Source organism: Rattus norvegicus, chromosome 2, assembly GCF_036323735.1.
Source record: "Rattus norvegicus strain BN/NHsdMcwi chromosome 2, GRCr8, whole genome shotgun sequence".
In the NCBI taxonomy this organism is placed as follows: domain Eukaryota; kingdom Metazoa; phylum Chordata; class Mammalia; order Rodentia; family Muridae; genus Rattus; species Rattus norvegicus.
The window spans coordinates 215,292,336-215,307,786 of NC_086020.1; the positions used below are offsets into that span (position 1 = coordinate 215,292,336).

The 15,451-nt window shown below is 37.7% G+C and overlaps 1 protein-coding gene across 5 annotated transcripts in view; it reads right to left on the minus strand.

The window, feature by feature from the left end:
* Positions 1-664: 664 nt before the first annotated feature.
* The window catches only part of 1700006A11Rikl (RIKEN cDNA 1700006A11 gene like), a 31,067-nt gene continuing 16,280 nt past the window's right edge, over positions 665-15,451 (minus strand). For 3 of the 5 annotated variants that reach the window (XM_056985278.2, XM_056985277.2, XM_056985276.2), the window contains 8 exons: positions 12,822-13,011; positions 12,078-12,336; positions 10,871-11,049; positions 9,612-9,770; positions 7,611-7,720; positions 6,345-6,534; positions 1,879-2,131; positions 665-1,078 (listed from right to left, as the gene is read on the minus strand). In XM_056985278.2, coding sequence (XP_056841258.1) covers positions 1,895-2,131; positions 6,345-6,534; positions 7,611-7,720; positions 9,612-9,770; positions 10,871-11,049; positions 12,078-12,336; positions 12,822-13,011 — 1,324 coding nt within the window. In that variant the 3' untranslated portion in view covers positions 665-1,078; positions 1,879-1,894. Of the gene's footprint in view, positions 1,079-1,878; positions 2,132-6,344; positions 6,535-7,610; positions 7,721-9,611; positions 9,771-10,870; positions 11,050-12,077; positions 12,337-12,821; positions 13,012-15,451 lie in introns of those variants that run through there. The other 2 variants (XM_056985280.2, XR_010064425.1) reach the window with 2 other exon arrangements.

Below are 15,451 nucleotides of genomic sequence, written 5' to 3' on the forward strand. Positions count from 1 at the left end.
TTCTCATCAGAGGGGGGTGGAATTTCTGACCTAGATAAGAAAAAGAACATGTGTAGGAGACTACTAAAGCATTGAACAAGGCATAAAATAAAGGATGGGGATGCTTTCTGCTTGGGTGAAAAGACTGAGCAGTCTGCCTAACGTGGCCTAGACATTGAGTACTATGGTAAATTTTATGCTTTAAGAAAATGCATTTAAGTATTTAGATAGCTGTGGGTTACTGTGAGTGCCACTCACTGCATATGCTGCCTACACTGATATCTTACCATGCTGGTTATTGTCATGATTCACAGATCGTTCAGGTAGGTAGGGCTTTTAGTTGCTTCCCTAACATGGCAGCTTGAGTATCATTTTATGGTACCATAGAAACTCAATTTTCATATAGAGATTTCCATGTCAGATATAGGTAGAATTATTTGAATTCTGTGATGTTTTATTTCTTCAGCAAAGGGGACCTACCATCAACGCTGAGAGGAAACCAAGGCCTGCATCTACATTTGAGCAAGAGACATAGAAATATTCTAACCATTAGAAAGATTTCATTCAAGAGGAATAAAACATGTGTGGTGATGGAAATCTAGTCATCTTTGTGGTAATAAGTAGACACAAGTCTTTAAAAAGTAGATATAAGTGAAGATTATTATTTGTAATTAACACAATATGATAAAATGGAGAAAGAGAAATACTGTTTATTATTAAGCTTTTCTTAGGTATTGGTAAGTGGGAGGGGACACGACACATTCAGAAGGAATGGGACTTGAGAAGTGCTTACTTAAGGCTCAAGTCGCACATTCTAGAAGAATCTCCTTCGGTGCCTCTATTGGTTGATAGTGGCATGTTGTTTGGGGACAGGATTCTCATTTCTGGGCAGAAGCAGAAATCCAAACAAATTCCTTCAAACATTGGTAAAACAGGTTATAAAAAAAGGAGTTTAGTAGAATAATCAATAAAGTGAAGGAAGAAGAGAAATTCAATGTAGTCCTGGGGATTCAAGTATTCAGTTGCTGAGAAAAAAATTTCATCCAGAAGTTATTTGGCCATCCAGATGCTGCTTGCCACCCTCCTCCTGCAGTCGTTTCTGTAGAAAAGGCAATAGATGAGGCAATAGATGAGGAGGCCGTTCTGTTTTCATTGAGAAAGAGACAAACTATTTTGATATAAATATCCTCAGGTTATACATTCCTCTCAATTTAGATAAAATGTATTTTCCTACATTTCAAACCAAGAAAAGTCAACTATGAATTACATCCACACTCTGCACAGTGAAGTTTTATTCTAACTCTATACCTGCTCCTAAAATGGTGTTAATTTTTGACTCATGGATGTTTTGGCCTCTTTATCATTCTTAATGTGTTCATTGCAGTGGATCCTGCATCATTTAATACTTGTACAGATGCTAAGCATTTGATAAAATTCATCTTTCATATGAAATCAAACCAACAATATTGTTGCAAGAGGATAGTATGCTTCATAGATAGTGGCATAGGGCTTTATCCTCCAGAATTTTAAATCACTGTTTCTAAATAATTCTTTAAAATACAATAATTTTATTCCTGAGATATCTTAGGTGGTTATTGAACCAGAGGGAAGAAAGGTAAGAAATAGATAATATTCTGGCATCCTTACAAGGTCTAGAATAGGAGTATGTCTGCCATACACACATAGGTATATTCTTAAATTTTATATGCACATGTGTGATTGTCTGTGTATCTATATAGGTATATATATGAATTTATATGCAGCTCAGAGTATTCTTTAAAACTCCCCCTACATTTTCATATCATGTGCCCCAATGTTGCCGTGATGTTATGCCTTTCTTAAACGGGGGAATGGTTCATCCTTCCATCCATTTAATGACTATTTAGAAACCTCCATTACCTGTGAGGTCTTCTTCCTAAGAAGCAGATAAACTCTCTCCTTCATATTCGTGAGGATGCATCTTTTCACTATGACAGATGCCCTTATTGTCACCTCTGGCATTCCTCATTTTATTAGAGTCAGCAACAGTATTCAGGAAACCTAAAGCGTTCTCTGTTTCCCTGCAACTCTTTGGGATCTCTCCATAAAACACAGTGGCATCTTCTCCAAATATCTCCAGAAAGTTCTCAATAAGAATTTCTACAATAGCAATCTGAAACACCACAAGGCAAAAGCAGAAAACTTTGTCATTTCATATAGTTTACAATCACATTTGACATTAGACTTTTGAAATGATGAAACATTTGACATCAAGAGCAATGAGAAAACAGCAGTTACTATAACAAGATACGAACCCTTGAAGTGACTAAGTATATGTTAGGGAGGTATTTAAACATGTTTTCAGTGCAATATATTACAATAAAACTGAAAATTCAATATTCTCACTAATGATTCATAGTTCATGTTTAACTTTTAAAGGTAAATTTGTGTGTGTGTGTGTGTGTGTGTGTGTGTGTGTGTGTGTGTGTGTGTAGGCATATGCTTATGTGAGTGTTTATGACTGTTGGAACTAGAAACAGTAGTCAGATGCCTGGAATGAGTTCTCAGTCGTTTGTAGACTGATAGAATTGGATGATAAGGGACCAACTTAGTTCTCCTGCAAAAGGAGAGGAGACGAGACATGTTCATCATCCTTGACAAAGTTTTATTGTTAACCTAAATTTTATTTTCCCTTATACACACACACACACACACACACACACACACACATGTGCACCCCTCCAGGTCTGTCTGTGTGGATGTTTCTACAGAGGCTTAAGTGATATGTGATATGTTAATATGCCCACACTTCTACTTTTACATGCCCCAGATTGAATACAAGGAGTCAGTAATACTGGGCACAGCTAACAGGCTTTCGTCTCCCTTTGCTTCATGAGTACAAAGACACTGCTGTTACTGTCTATGTCTGGAGTAGACATTCTAGATTCTTTACCTCTCACTAGCAATAGTTTGTTAAAGTTGCATAAATAAAGGAACTATTAGGAAGCACCCTGACATTTCTGAGCTGCTACATTGCCAAGAGGAACTGTGAATGAATTGAATTAGTGACATTACGAATATCTTCTCTATTCTTTGGGGTTTCAATTCATGGAGGTAAGAGGGGATCAAGTCACAGAGGCTTGAATAGACTACTTCTCTTATTGTTGGCATCACAATGTTTCATACTCTGTCCATGACATCATTCGGGTGGATCGAGCGGTTTGGCCTTCCTTGAGGAAGTGGTAAGTCTTTGGTTGGAATTTAGGTTTTTAAAATCCATGGATGATTTATTTCCAGGGTGCGCTCTCTGCTTCATGTTTGGTGTCCATGATGAGAGGTCTCAGCTTTTAGCTTCCTGGATCAGTTACCCTGCCTGCTACAGCCATGTGCCTGAGGCTGTGAACATGTGGTTGTAAAGGGCACTATTTGATCTGGATCTTTAACCCCCAGATAAACACTTGCCTCTCTAAGTTGCCTTGGTCATACTATTATACAAAGTGATAGAAAAGTAATGAAGATAAGACATGTTTGTGCCAGAAGTATCAAATCACAGAAATATCTGAGAAGAAATCTTAATTGAGAAAATGCCTCTATAAATTTGGCCTGAAAGTTAGGGAAGTCTGTGGGATATTGTCTTGATCGAATTAATTTGTACTGCCCAGATCACTAAGATGGGGCCATCCTTGAGCTCTTGGTTTGGAGATACACACACACACACATACACACACACACACACACACACACACACACACACACACACATCAAGCTAATATAAGGCGCAACACAATAAGCAGCAATGTCACTTGGCTACTGCTTTAGTTCTTGCCCCCAGATTCCTGCCTTGCTTCTGGTTGGGCCCTCAGTAATTGTACATAACTGCGTGCATAACATGAAATACATTTTTTTCTCCAAAAGTCGCTCTTCATTGGTGCATTTCCACAGCAATAGTAACAAACTAAAAAAATGTGCTAAGTTGAACAGTGCTTCTAAAAATAAGATGGTGGGGTTAAATAACCTTAACCCACTATATTTCTACCCAGAATGCAACTGACTTTTATATTTTCATATATTTACAAAGTAGGGAATAAATGATTCTCCAGAAAAGCACACTCAGTTATTGCCTTATTTTACATGCAAATATTTCAGTGTGTTTTTCATACTTGACTTTCCTTCCTGAACATATAAACAATATGTTTGTATTTGAATAAAACTGCCATAACAAATGAATTATTAAAACATGGACAGTGATAAAACAGAATTGATTGTTCAGATTGGACTAAATATGTAGCTTGATTCATGTAGGAATTTTAGATTGCCAGTATCTTGATATGTGATTATTTAAAAGAGGAGTGTGTGTATAGGTCCAAGCCAAGTAGATTCCCAAGTGACTACGGCATCCCTGTGCTAACTGCCCCATTGGGTGTGACATTACCATGATTTCCCTTCCTCTGAACGTTATCTTTGGAACTTACTAGCTAAAATATACCTTTGCTTCCTTAAAACATTTTTAAAGGAACTTCGTGTCAAAATGCCTGACAAAATATTGAAAATTAAGTTATTAAACTTTTTCAAAATTTTATTTTTCTTGGATATTTTATGAACTTACATTTCAAATGTCATCCCCTTTCACCCTCTCGCATAACCCCTCCGCCTGCTTCTAGAAGGATGCTCCCATCCCAACACCCACTCCCACCTCAACGCCCTGGCATTCCCCTATATTGGTGAAATAAGCCCTCACTGGACCCAGGGTTCTCCTCCTATGGATGCTGAACAAGTCCACCCTCTGCTACATGTGCAGCTGGAGTCGTGGGTCCTTCCATGTGTACTCATTAGCTGGTTGGTGGTTTAGTCCCTGGGAGCTCTGTCTGGTCGGTTAATATTATTGTTCTTTGTTATTAAACTTTTTAATTAGCTTCTTTGCAAACTTAGTCCAACATACTTTGGTCATATTAAGTACCCAGAACTCTTCCTGTAACTAGGCCCATTTTCTACATAACATTTTACCCTTTTTCTTTGAAACCTATTATGACCACTTTGTTAATTATTGCTTTTCTCAGGAGGTTTTTATCTGAGTTACTTAATCTTTCAAACTGTTCTACTGAGAGCTAAGCTTTCAGAAGCAAACCTTACTATGAGGTAAATGAGGATGCCGCTGTGACCACGGAGGGAGCATCAGATGATGCCTTTGCCCTCCCTCTAATTTTGCCTTCTCCATAAAAGATGAGTATGTTTGTTCTTGCAGAAAATTTCAGCTACTTTGTAAAATATTTCTCCAGCTCTAAATTAAGAAGCCATATTAATAATAAATTAGAAATATCAATACAGCACATTGATATGTTTTTATTGCTAGCTCAACTCTTAGGGTCATTGGAAGCTACTGCAGAGGATCCACCTTAGTTCCCAGCACCCATATTGTGGATCACAGTCTCACAATCTAACTTCAATTTCATAATATCCAACTCTATGTTCTAGTGTCCTTGAGCACAAGAATGCAAATGTTGCAGAAATTTAAATGTAGACAATATAAACTAATTTTAAAGTAAGAAAATAAAGATTTTATTCACTCTTTACACACATTAAAATAAGCATTTGGGTGCTAGAATTATGAATATAATGGTGAAGATGTATATGTATGTATATATGCGTGTATATATATATATATATACATATATATATATAGGTGGACACACACACACACACACACACACACACACACACACACCCCTAAATATAAATCTAAAGCTTTCTCTTGGCATCTATCATCTATGGACACTAGGTAAGGTTAGAATATACAAACTTTCATACAAGCAGATTATGATGTAATAACATGTTTCATTATTTAGAAGTGGATTCTTGCAGGTGTGTTGTTAAGAGTCGGAATCCTAGCTGGCAATTCAAGCTGGTAGACAAGGTTTTTTTCTGATTGAGCCATAAACTGTAAACAGAATATATTGTATATGGAGCCTTGGTGCCCATATTGTCCACAAACACAGCAAGTGTGACTGAAGAGAAGAATAGCTGGGAATAATAGCAACTTCCACGATATAAAAATTCACCTTGAGATATTTGTCCAAGTGTATATATCATTCCATGTTTTGATACAATACCAGATATCACTTTGTTGAATTCTAGCACTCATCTCTTTATCATCTCTCCTCTATGTCTAAGATTCATGCAAGACGGAATCTCAAACCCAATTGAGAAAGGAATAAATCACTAATATCCAATTCATATTACCAAACTCCCTTCCAAACCTCCTTGAAATAGGTCAGTACCACAAGGGTGGCGTCCTTTAACAGTAATGGTATTGTCAATATGGTCCTCGGCTTCTGTGTCACAATCAAGTCTCTTTTCCCAATGGCAGAAAAAAAAGGAGTTCCACTTGCCTTTTGTGAGATGTCATTCCCAAACTCTGATTTCAAGGGGGTAGAATTCCAAAGCATATTTGGAGCTATGAGAACTGATAGGGCATAAGCCGTCATGTGGTTAACAGAAACGCGACTTTTAATCTTATGTAGCACACTGAGGAGGTGTCTCACAAGGAGGACGTTGGGTTCTGGCATCTGTTTTAAAAGACTAAACAGAAAAGTGAGGGTTTTATGTTTGTCTGCTTTACAGATAATGATTCTATTAGATCTGAATATTGAAAAAGAGCAATGGGTAACATTTTTGTGGACCAACTCCTAGAATCAAAGTTCACAAGAAATAAAGGATATCACCACAATATTGCCTAAAATATTTTACACAAATCAATTTAATGTATGGTATATTGAGACATTTTTTGAAAATTATGTATCTATGCATGTATGCTATATGTTCCTGGTGACCAGAGCCCAGGGGAGTATGTCAGATACCGTGCAGTAAGAATTTTGATGTCTGATGTTTGCAAGATCATATGGATAGTGAAAACAGATCCACAGTCATCAGGAAAAGATGTTAAGCCCTGAACCATCTCTCTAGTTACCATGGATACACATTTAATATATATTATTATATATATTACATGTACGTTTAACAACTATAACATTATAGTTATATAATATAAATTATATTTAATATTATATAATTATTAAATATAGACACATGTAACGATCCAGTGGCATTCTAGAATTGCTGGGCTGGAAAAGCACAGTGATGAAACTAGGTCATGCACTTATAAAAGCTTCTTTTCCAAATAAGGCAAATATGCTGGTGTCCTGGCTACTAATTGGAGTTCCAAGTTCCTCTTTTACTTAAGAAATCATTCTATGGAGTAATGTGGAGGACAATGTTTCATAGAGATCAAAGCTGAACCAGACCTAGATTTCTTCAGTTTTTTATGGTTGAAAACAATTAATTTGACTTGTCCCACAGAGGAATTTAGATTGTATTCCAGGCTGGGCTGGACCCCACTATATAGCTGAGCCTGTCTGTCAAACCATTGTTATTATAATGTTGAAGCCTCCCTCGTGGTGGGACTACTGGCATGAGGCAAGACACATGCCTGACAAAGACATCTGTTTATAAAGTATCTTTACAAGTGTGAGCAATAGAAGCCTCTTGTCACTGGTAAGCACTTCAGCTTATAATCTTGTAAATACAAGCTAATACTCACCCCAGAACATATCACTGATATGTTTGTGTTGGTCTCCAACTGATTAATGTACCATTACCTTTGTATAGCAGAAATCTTTTGATCATGGGATTCTAGATGAGGGACATCAAGCCACTTTCCATACAGATTAGAACAAAGTAAGCTTCCTTGGATATTCCTAATAAATTCCTTACATATATAAAAATGTAATTGTCAATATACTTTGAAGAAATTACTGGTAATCATCTTTATTGAAGAATATCAGCTTAAATGTAATTTCTTAAGATATTCCCTGCCTGCCATCTTCCAGAATCTCACCTCAAAGTTGACATACCAAGATCATAAAACCTGTAGACATTCTCACCGACAACTGGAGTCAAAGAAACAGAGTTCTGGGCATGGTGGCAATAAAATAAACTTACTCTCAATTCAAAGGGCTTTACCTGGACACAAGCAGCTACTAAAAGTAAGCAGGCCCAGAGAATACATCGTTCTGATTGGACCGTTTCTTGACTAGATTTGAATTCCTAGTTAAGTAAAGTTCTAGTATGCATGTGCACCTTGCTCACAGATATGAATGAGGAATGCTGGAGCTTCCTAGGTTCCACGTGAAAAGCTCTCAGGGTTTCACATTCCCTTAACTGTATAAGATGTGAGCTCTTTACATTGTACACAGCACATTGTTTGATGAACAGCCAAATCCTTGTATTTGGCTCTTTCCAGTCATGTTTTATCACATATGCTCAGAGATTTCAAGAGTGGGCACATTAATATGTGTGAGGCATAGGTAGGCACGGTAGTACACACCTTGACTCTCAGAAGTCAGAATGATGCAATTTGGCTTTAGGTTAGAAGCTAGAATGGGTTTTAAACATGGATGAGTCTAAAGATAGATAGATAGATAGATAGATAGATAGATAGATAGATAGATAGATGATAGATACATAGAAGATAGATAAATAAGAAAATGGGGAAATCTCAATTTTTGACAAGAAAAACCACAAGACAACAAATTACCCTATATAGCTATATATATATATATACATATATATATATACCCTATATATAAAATGCATATATTCTCTTATCTTAATAAATAACGGCAAATAGGCAAATAGTTCAGTATTAACTAGTTCTGAAAACATCCTAGTCACTTTTTAAGTTTATATTTTATTAAATGTTGATTCATTACAGTGTTTTCTGAGTTGTAAAGGGTCAGGCATAGTTTGAAATAGCAGGAGTCGAGAACTGAGAAATGTTGGAGAATCCTGAGTGGTCTTATAATTTTCAAGTGCTACGTGAGCATGGAGCTCTAATGTGGCACTGGGCTTTGGCCAGAAGAGCGAGCAACAGTTGGCAAGTCGAGGAGGAATCGAGTGCTACCGTTATCAAATGTTCTTATACTTGCCTACTTTCAGACCACCATCTTTCCCCTTGATATCTGGGGCCACTCCTCCAGAATCTACTGAGTGTTGCTCTCAGAAAATGCAGAATAAAAAAAAGCTATTTCCATTTTATCCAGTGTTTATAGACAGCTCTACTAATTTTCAATGTGGTACACTCTTCAGCAGCAGATCAGACTAACTATTGGATATAAACATTGGATTACAAAGAAACATCTGGAATATGTGAATTTTTTTTGGTAGAAAAAGAAAAGATTTATGTACTAGATAAATGGCAACATTTAACTCTCTGTGAACCTATTACATGATAGACTACCCATTTTCAACTGTTGTTATTTACGAAGAATATTTTGCTTTGGTATGATTTATGAAATAAGTTTTATAAATCAACTTTTGCCATATAGCGGTGTCTATCACTTGATTTATTATCAAATCATACAGTGTGGTCAAAGGTGAAATCAGTGGAGTAGTTTGTATAATGACAAACCAGAGTGCATGTGACATATGGAGGCGTTAACTTCTCATAGAGGGTCTTCAAATATGCCGTTATGATTCACATACACTGTCAGACTTTTATCTACCACCATTATCAGTTTATCTCAAGGAAGTAAATTACTTATTGCTCAACTCTCAATTAGAGGGATGCCAAGTGTAGGTGATGTTAAATCTTTCTCTACCTTTATGACAGATGCTACAACATAAACAGATTCCTGTCTCAAGTTAATTTCCTCTCCAGAGTCAAGCTTTTGTTTTAAGGTGAGGTATGATTTATTAGCTAACGTTCTGAAGATTCTTTCTGTGCTTGGTCCTTTTTCATCGATGAGAGAGAGCATATCCTGTATGGGAGGAAGACAAGAGGCAATCATGGCATATCCACCCAGAGCATTGGCAAACATGAGTACAGAGGTACAACTGGAAGGAAGGCAGGAGATTGATTTTTTCTAAGTCTTCTAAATATATTTTTCTCTTCTAATCCAATCTTAAGCACTGGAGGGATTTTTGCTTGGTTGTTTTGTTTTAATTTGTGTTCTCTAGAAGCTTTTTTCTCATTAAACTTCCCTCCTACTTTCATTTCATTTTTTAAAGCTTCTTTAATATCCTGTCCTCTGAATTCTTATTTTCAATTTCCAGTATCAAAAGATACTAAGAACCTAAGAGAAGAATTCCAATTCCTTCTTCATTGTGTCACTATTTAAAAATTACTATCACTCTCACTCACAACGTTAATGAGGATTTTTTTCTATTTGCAAAGTTGGCATGATACAATTATGATTGCCAGAAAGTTTTCAAGGTGTGGGCAGTAGTTACCAGGTATCTGATAGGATAAACATGTTCATATGCAGAAAAATTTTCAACTGAGTGAAGAGTTTGCTGAACAGTAACTATGTATTTTCAATGGCAACTTAGTAGTTTAGTTAAAAAACTCAAACCATATTAAGTGGCTTTTAAACATGTTCTATTTAAATGCATGTACTACTGTCTAGAAGAAAACAGTGCTTATGACTGATTGCTGATAATTTAAAACAAAACACAATGTATTTTGAATTATTAGATTTAATAATCTCAGAGGCAATGACATTAGGGGAGACCTCAGAATAAAATGAGGTCATGATAGAAGCTCGAGAAAGTTAGGGTAAGAGACACAGTATGATATGCATCGATCCATTTTCTCCTCAAACTGGTGGTTTTGGGTTGATGCTGAAGTCACTGAACAATATGACAATACGTTTTGCTTTGTTTCATTTTCAACATGTTTGTAATACATGAACCAAACCAGTGGGATATTATTTTTCTAAGGCACTATTTTAAAAGGATCTCACCCTTATTGGTATGGCGTCTAAACATTTATTAACTTGATAACGGAAATGAGTGAGAACACAGGATCCCAGAAGTTATATGAGACATGAAAGCTATAGAAAACCAAAACGGCACTCACCAAAATTGGAGCAGGCAGATTACCATCCTTACAGATACTCTTGAGAGACTTTCCAAAGAGGTGTCCCTTGTTTGGTGCTGATGGGGATGGGGTCATACACACATTGTCATGGCTGGTACCAGAGCCACAGGTAATCATTGGTTTTGTAATCATTTGTCTTTTGACAGGTTTCTCAGATTCTAAGAAAGAAGGAAAATCCTCGTATGTAGTAGTTGAACTCAATCATCCCATTTTATCTACTTGATATTATAGCATTTATGATATTGAGGGATTGGTTAATGACCTTTTTCCTACTGATTATTCTCCCTGAAATCCTGAACATAGGTAAAGCAGGACGCCAGATCTAATTCACATTCAGTTCTTCTAGTGCCATTCCTAGACAGTGCTGTCTAAACTACACTGCACTTCGTTGTGTGGCACCTGACAGATAGTTATGCATGGCCCATATTTCTAGGTCTAATCAATAAATTCTTGTGTTTGTGTTCAAAGCTACGTATAAAGGTCTTAGAATGAAACAGTTATATAGCGTTATATAGTCCCTAATTCCCTGTGTGATTTCTGACTGAATGGCCATGGGCAACCATAATCTAACGGCTCTATCTGAACTGACCACTCCTCTTGTCTGATAGCCTTCAGCTTCTTCGTGAGAGTGCCACATATTGTCATGTCTACCTCTTTGTTACGGTTGGATTATGGTATAGTTAGACTTTCAAAAGAGACAGTCATGGTGGTACATGCCTTTTATCCCATCACTAGAGAGGCAGAGGCAGGCAGATCTCTGGAAGTCCAAGGCCAGGCTCATATACAAAGCAAGTTCCAAGACAGTGAGCATATATTATATATGCAGTGTTACATAAAAAGAAACCACATCTCAGAAGATCAAAAAATGTGGGTTTTTTTTTGTTTTTTTTTCTTCAAAATTGACTTGTCATTTTATTATAAAAATCAACACAGGAATCAAAATACACATATACTTAACTTTATTTGGCACTACTGGGATTTACCTTCTACATGCACTCAGGACCACTGGGAAGAGGGAATAAAAATTTACAGGAAGTTTCTAACAATAGAACACCTGTGATGACTAGGTGAGGGGATACTTTACAATGGCTTTAGTAAATGCCAGATCTGTGATTGTGGTAAATGATGATTTGGGTTCTTTGTGATTCTAACTTTTAAATTATGCCTATAGGATATCTTTACTTACCTATAGTCCCCTCATTGTGAAGAGGAACAGCTGGACTTATGGTCACTGAATCCTTGCCTGTAGGGCATGACCTCCCACTTCGACAGCGGTTATCTTGATATTCCTTGTCCGCTGTCTCACCAAAGTAAGTTATATTGTTTAGGGAACATGATGCTTTCTCTACATCAGGGCAAGACAGTGAGGTGGCCTGAGAGCATAAAGCCATGTCTTCTCCAAATATTTTTAGACTGTTTCCAATGAGAAATTTTATAAGGGAAACCTGTGACAAAATGGGAAAAACAGAGTATCACTTTGTGTGCTTGTAAATCCCCCATTGATATATGAGGCTTGGAGGTTAGAACTGTATAGCTCAAAATTCTAAGAAAAAGTCAGCTGTCATAAAATACAGGAGAGAGTTTTCCATTAGAAATTTGAAAAACTATCTTGAGATGGGATGTAAAAACTGCCATCAACAAGCACAGTACACTCTAAGAGGATGCTTTGCAGTGTTTCCATTGCGATGACTACTGTTTATTGCCAATTGACTAACTTTGGTTCCATATGTCATATGCATAGCTGACAATTCACTGACAATTCACTCACTCAAATCCCATAAATCATTGTTTTTCCTGAAGAATATAATTCAAAGGTGTATTTATTTAAGAACAAAAAAACAAAAAACGGTGACTCTGAAAAAATCATTCTATATTTCTGTCTCATGGTTAAGACATGGCCACCTTAGGCATAAAATCTGTGTCTCATTACCTCATTTGAGATGTCATTTGCTAATCCAGAGCTGCAGGAACTAGGCAGACATAGGATACTTGGGGCCATGCAAACAGATAAACTGTAAGCGGTCATCTGATTAACTGCAGAATTTCTGTCTATGTTGTGTAACATTCTGAAAAGTTGTCTCAAGAGAATGACATTTGGGTGGGGCAGCTGCTCTAAAAGACTAAACAGAGACATGTTATTTTAAAACAAAAATTTTTTACTCAGGATGTAGTAAATTTGAAGAAAGGCAATGGAATAAATTACTACATCTTATTCATTGCCCTCAGAAAAAAAAGTCAATAAAAGGAGAAATGTTCCCTGAAAATATTGCATGAAATACCTCCCCAAAATCAATTTTTAAAAAAGGAAAAGTTTAACTGGATATTACTTAAAATAAACATACCACCCGCGGATCCCGGCCCGCAGCAGCTCTCTGCTCCCAGACCCGGTGAGAGAGAGACCCAACCGCCTGGTCAGGTGGGCACTCCTGAGGCTGCAGAGCGGAGGAGACCACCAACACTGCTCACCCCTGCCCACATCCCTGGCCCAAGAGGAAACTGTATAAGGCCTCTGGGCTCCCGTGGGGGAGGGCCCAGGAGCGGCAGGACCCCTGCCAGAGACACCGCCGGACCCTGAAGGAAACAGACCGGATAAACAGTTCTCTGCACCCAAATCCCGTGGGAGGGAGAGCTAAACCTTCAGAGAGGCAGACAAGCCTGGGAAACCAGAAGAGACTGCTCCCTGCACACACATCTCGGACGCCAGAGGAAAAAGCCAAAGACCATCTGGAACCCTGGTGCACTGAAGCTCCCGGAAGGGGCGGCACAGGTATTCCTGGTTGCTGCCGCTGCAGAGAGCCCCTGGGCAGCACCCCACGAGCAAACCTGAGCCTCGGGACCACAGGTAAGACCAAATTTTCTGCTGCAAGAAAGCTGCCTGGTGAACTCAAGACACAGGCCCACAGGAACAGCTGAAGACCTGTAGAGAGGAAAAACTACACGCCCGAAAGCAGAACACTCTGTCCCCATAACTGGCTGAAAGAGAGGAAAACAGGTCTACAGCACTCCTGACACACAGGCTTATAGGACAGTCTAGCCACTGTCAGAAATAGCAGAACAAAGTAACACTAGAGATAATCTGATGGCGAGAGGCAAGCGCAGGAACCCAAACAACAGAAACCAAGACTACATGCCATCATCGGAGCCCAATTCTCCCACCAAAACAAACATGGAATATCCAAACACACCAGAAAAGCAAGATCTAGTTTCAAAATCATATTTGATCATGATGCTGGAGGACTTCAAGAAAGACCTGAACACACTTAGGGAAGCACAGGAAAACATTAATAAACAAGTAAAAGCCTACAGAGAGGAATCGCAAAAATCCCTGAAAGAATTCCAGGAAAACACAATCAAACAGTTGAAGGAGTTAGGAATTAAAAATGGAAATAGAAGCAATCAAGAAAGAACACATGGAAACAACACTGGATATAGAAAACCAAAAGAAGAGACAAGGAGCTGTAGATACAAGCTTCACCAACAGAATACAAGAGATGGAAGAGAGAATATCAGGAGCAGAAGATTCCATAGAAATCATTGACTCAACTGTCAAAGATAATGTAAAGCGGAAAAAGCTACTGGTCCAAAACATACAGGAAATCCAGGACTCAATGAGAAGATCAAACCTAAGGATAATAGGTATAGAAGAGAGTGAAGACTCCCAGCTCAAAGGACCAGTAAATATCTTCAACAAAATCATAGAAGAAAACTTCCCTAACCGAAAAAAAGAGATACCCATAGACATACAAGAAGCCTACAGAACTCCAAATAGATTGGACCAGAAAAGAAACACCTCCCGTCACATAATTGTCAAAACACCAAACGCACAAAATAAAGAAAGAATATTAAAAGCAGTAAGGGAAAAAGGTCAAGTAACATATAAAGGGAGACCTATCAGAATCACACCAGACTTCTCGCCAGAAACTATGAAGGCCAGAAGATCCTGGACTGATGTTATACAGACCCTAAGAGAACACAAATGCCAGCCCAGGTTACTGTATCCAGCAAAACTCTCAATTAACATTGATGGAGAAACCAAGATATTCCATGACAAAACCAAATTTACACAATATCTTTCTACAAATCCAGCACTACAAAGGATAATAAATGGTAAAGCCCAACATAAGGAGGCAAGCTATACCCTAGAAGAAGCAAGACACTAATCGTCTTGGCAACAAAACAAAGAGAATGAAAGCACACAAACATAACCTCACTTCCAAATATGAATATAACGGGAAGCAATAATCACTATTCCTTAATATCTCTCAATATCAATGGCCTCAACTCCCCAATAAAAAGACATAGATTAACAAACTGGATACGCAACGAGGACCCTGCATTCTGCTGCCTACAGGAAACACACCTCAGAGACAAAGACAGACACTACCTCAGAGTGAAAGGCTGGAAAACAACTTTCCAAGCAAATGGTCAGAAGAAGCAAGCTGGAGTAGCCATTCTAATATCAAATAAAATCAATTTCCAACTAAAAGTCATCAAAAAAGATAAGGAAGGACACTTCATATTCATCAAAGGAAAAATCCACCAAGATGAACTCTCAATCCT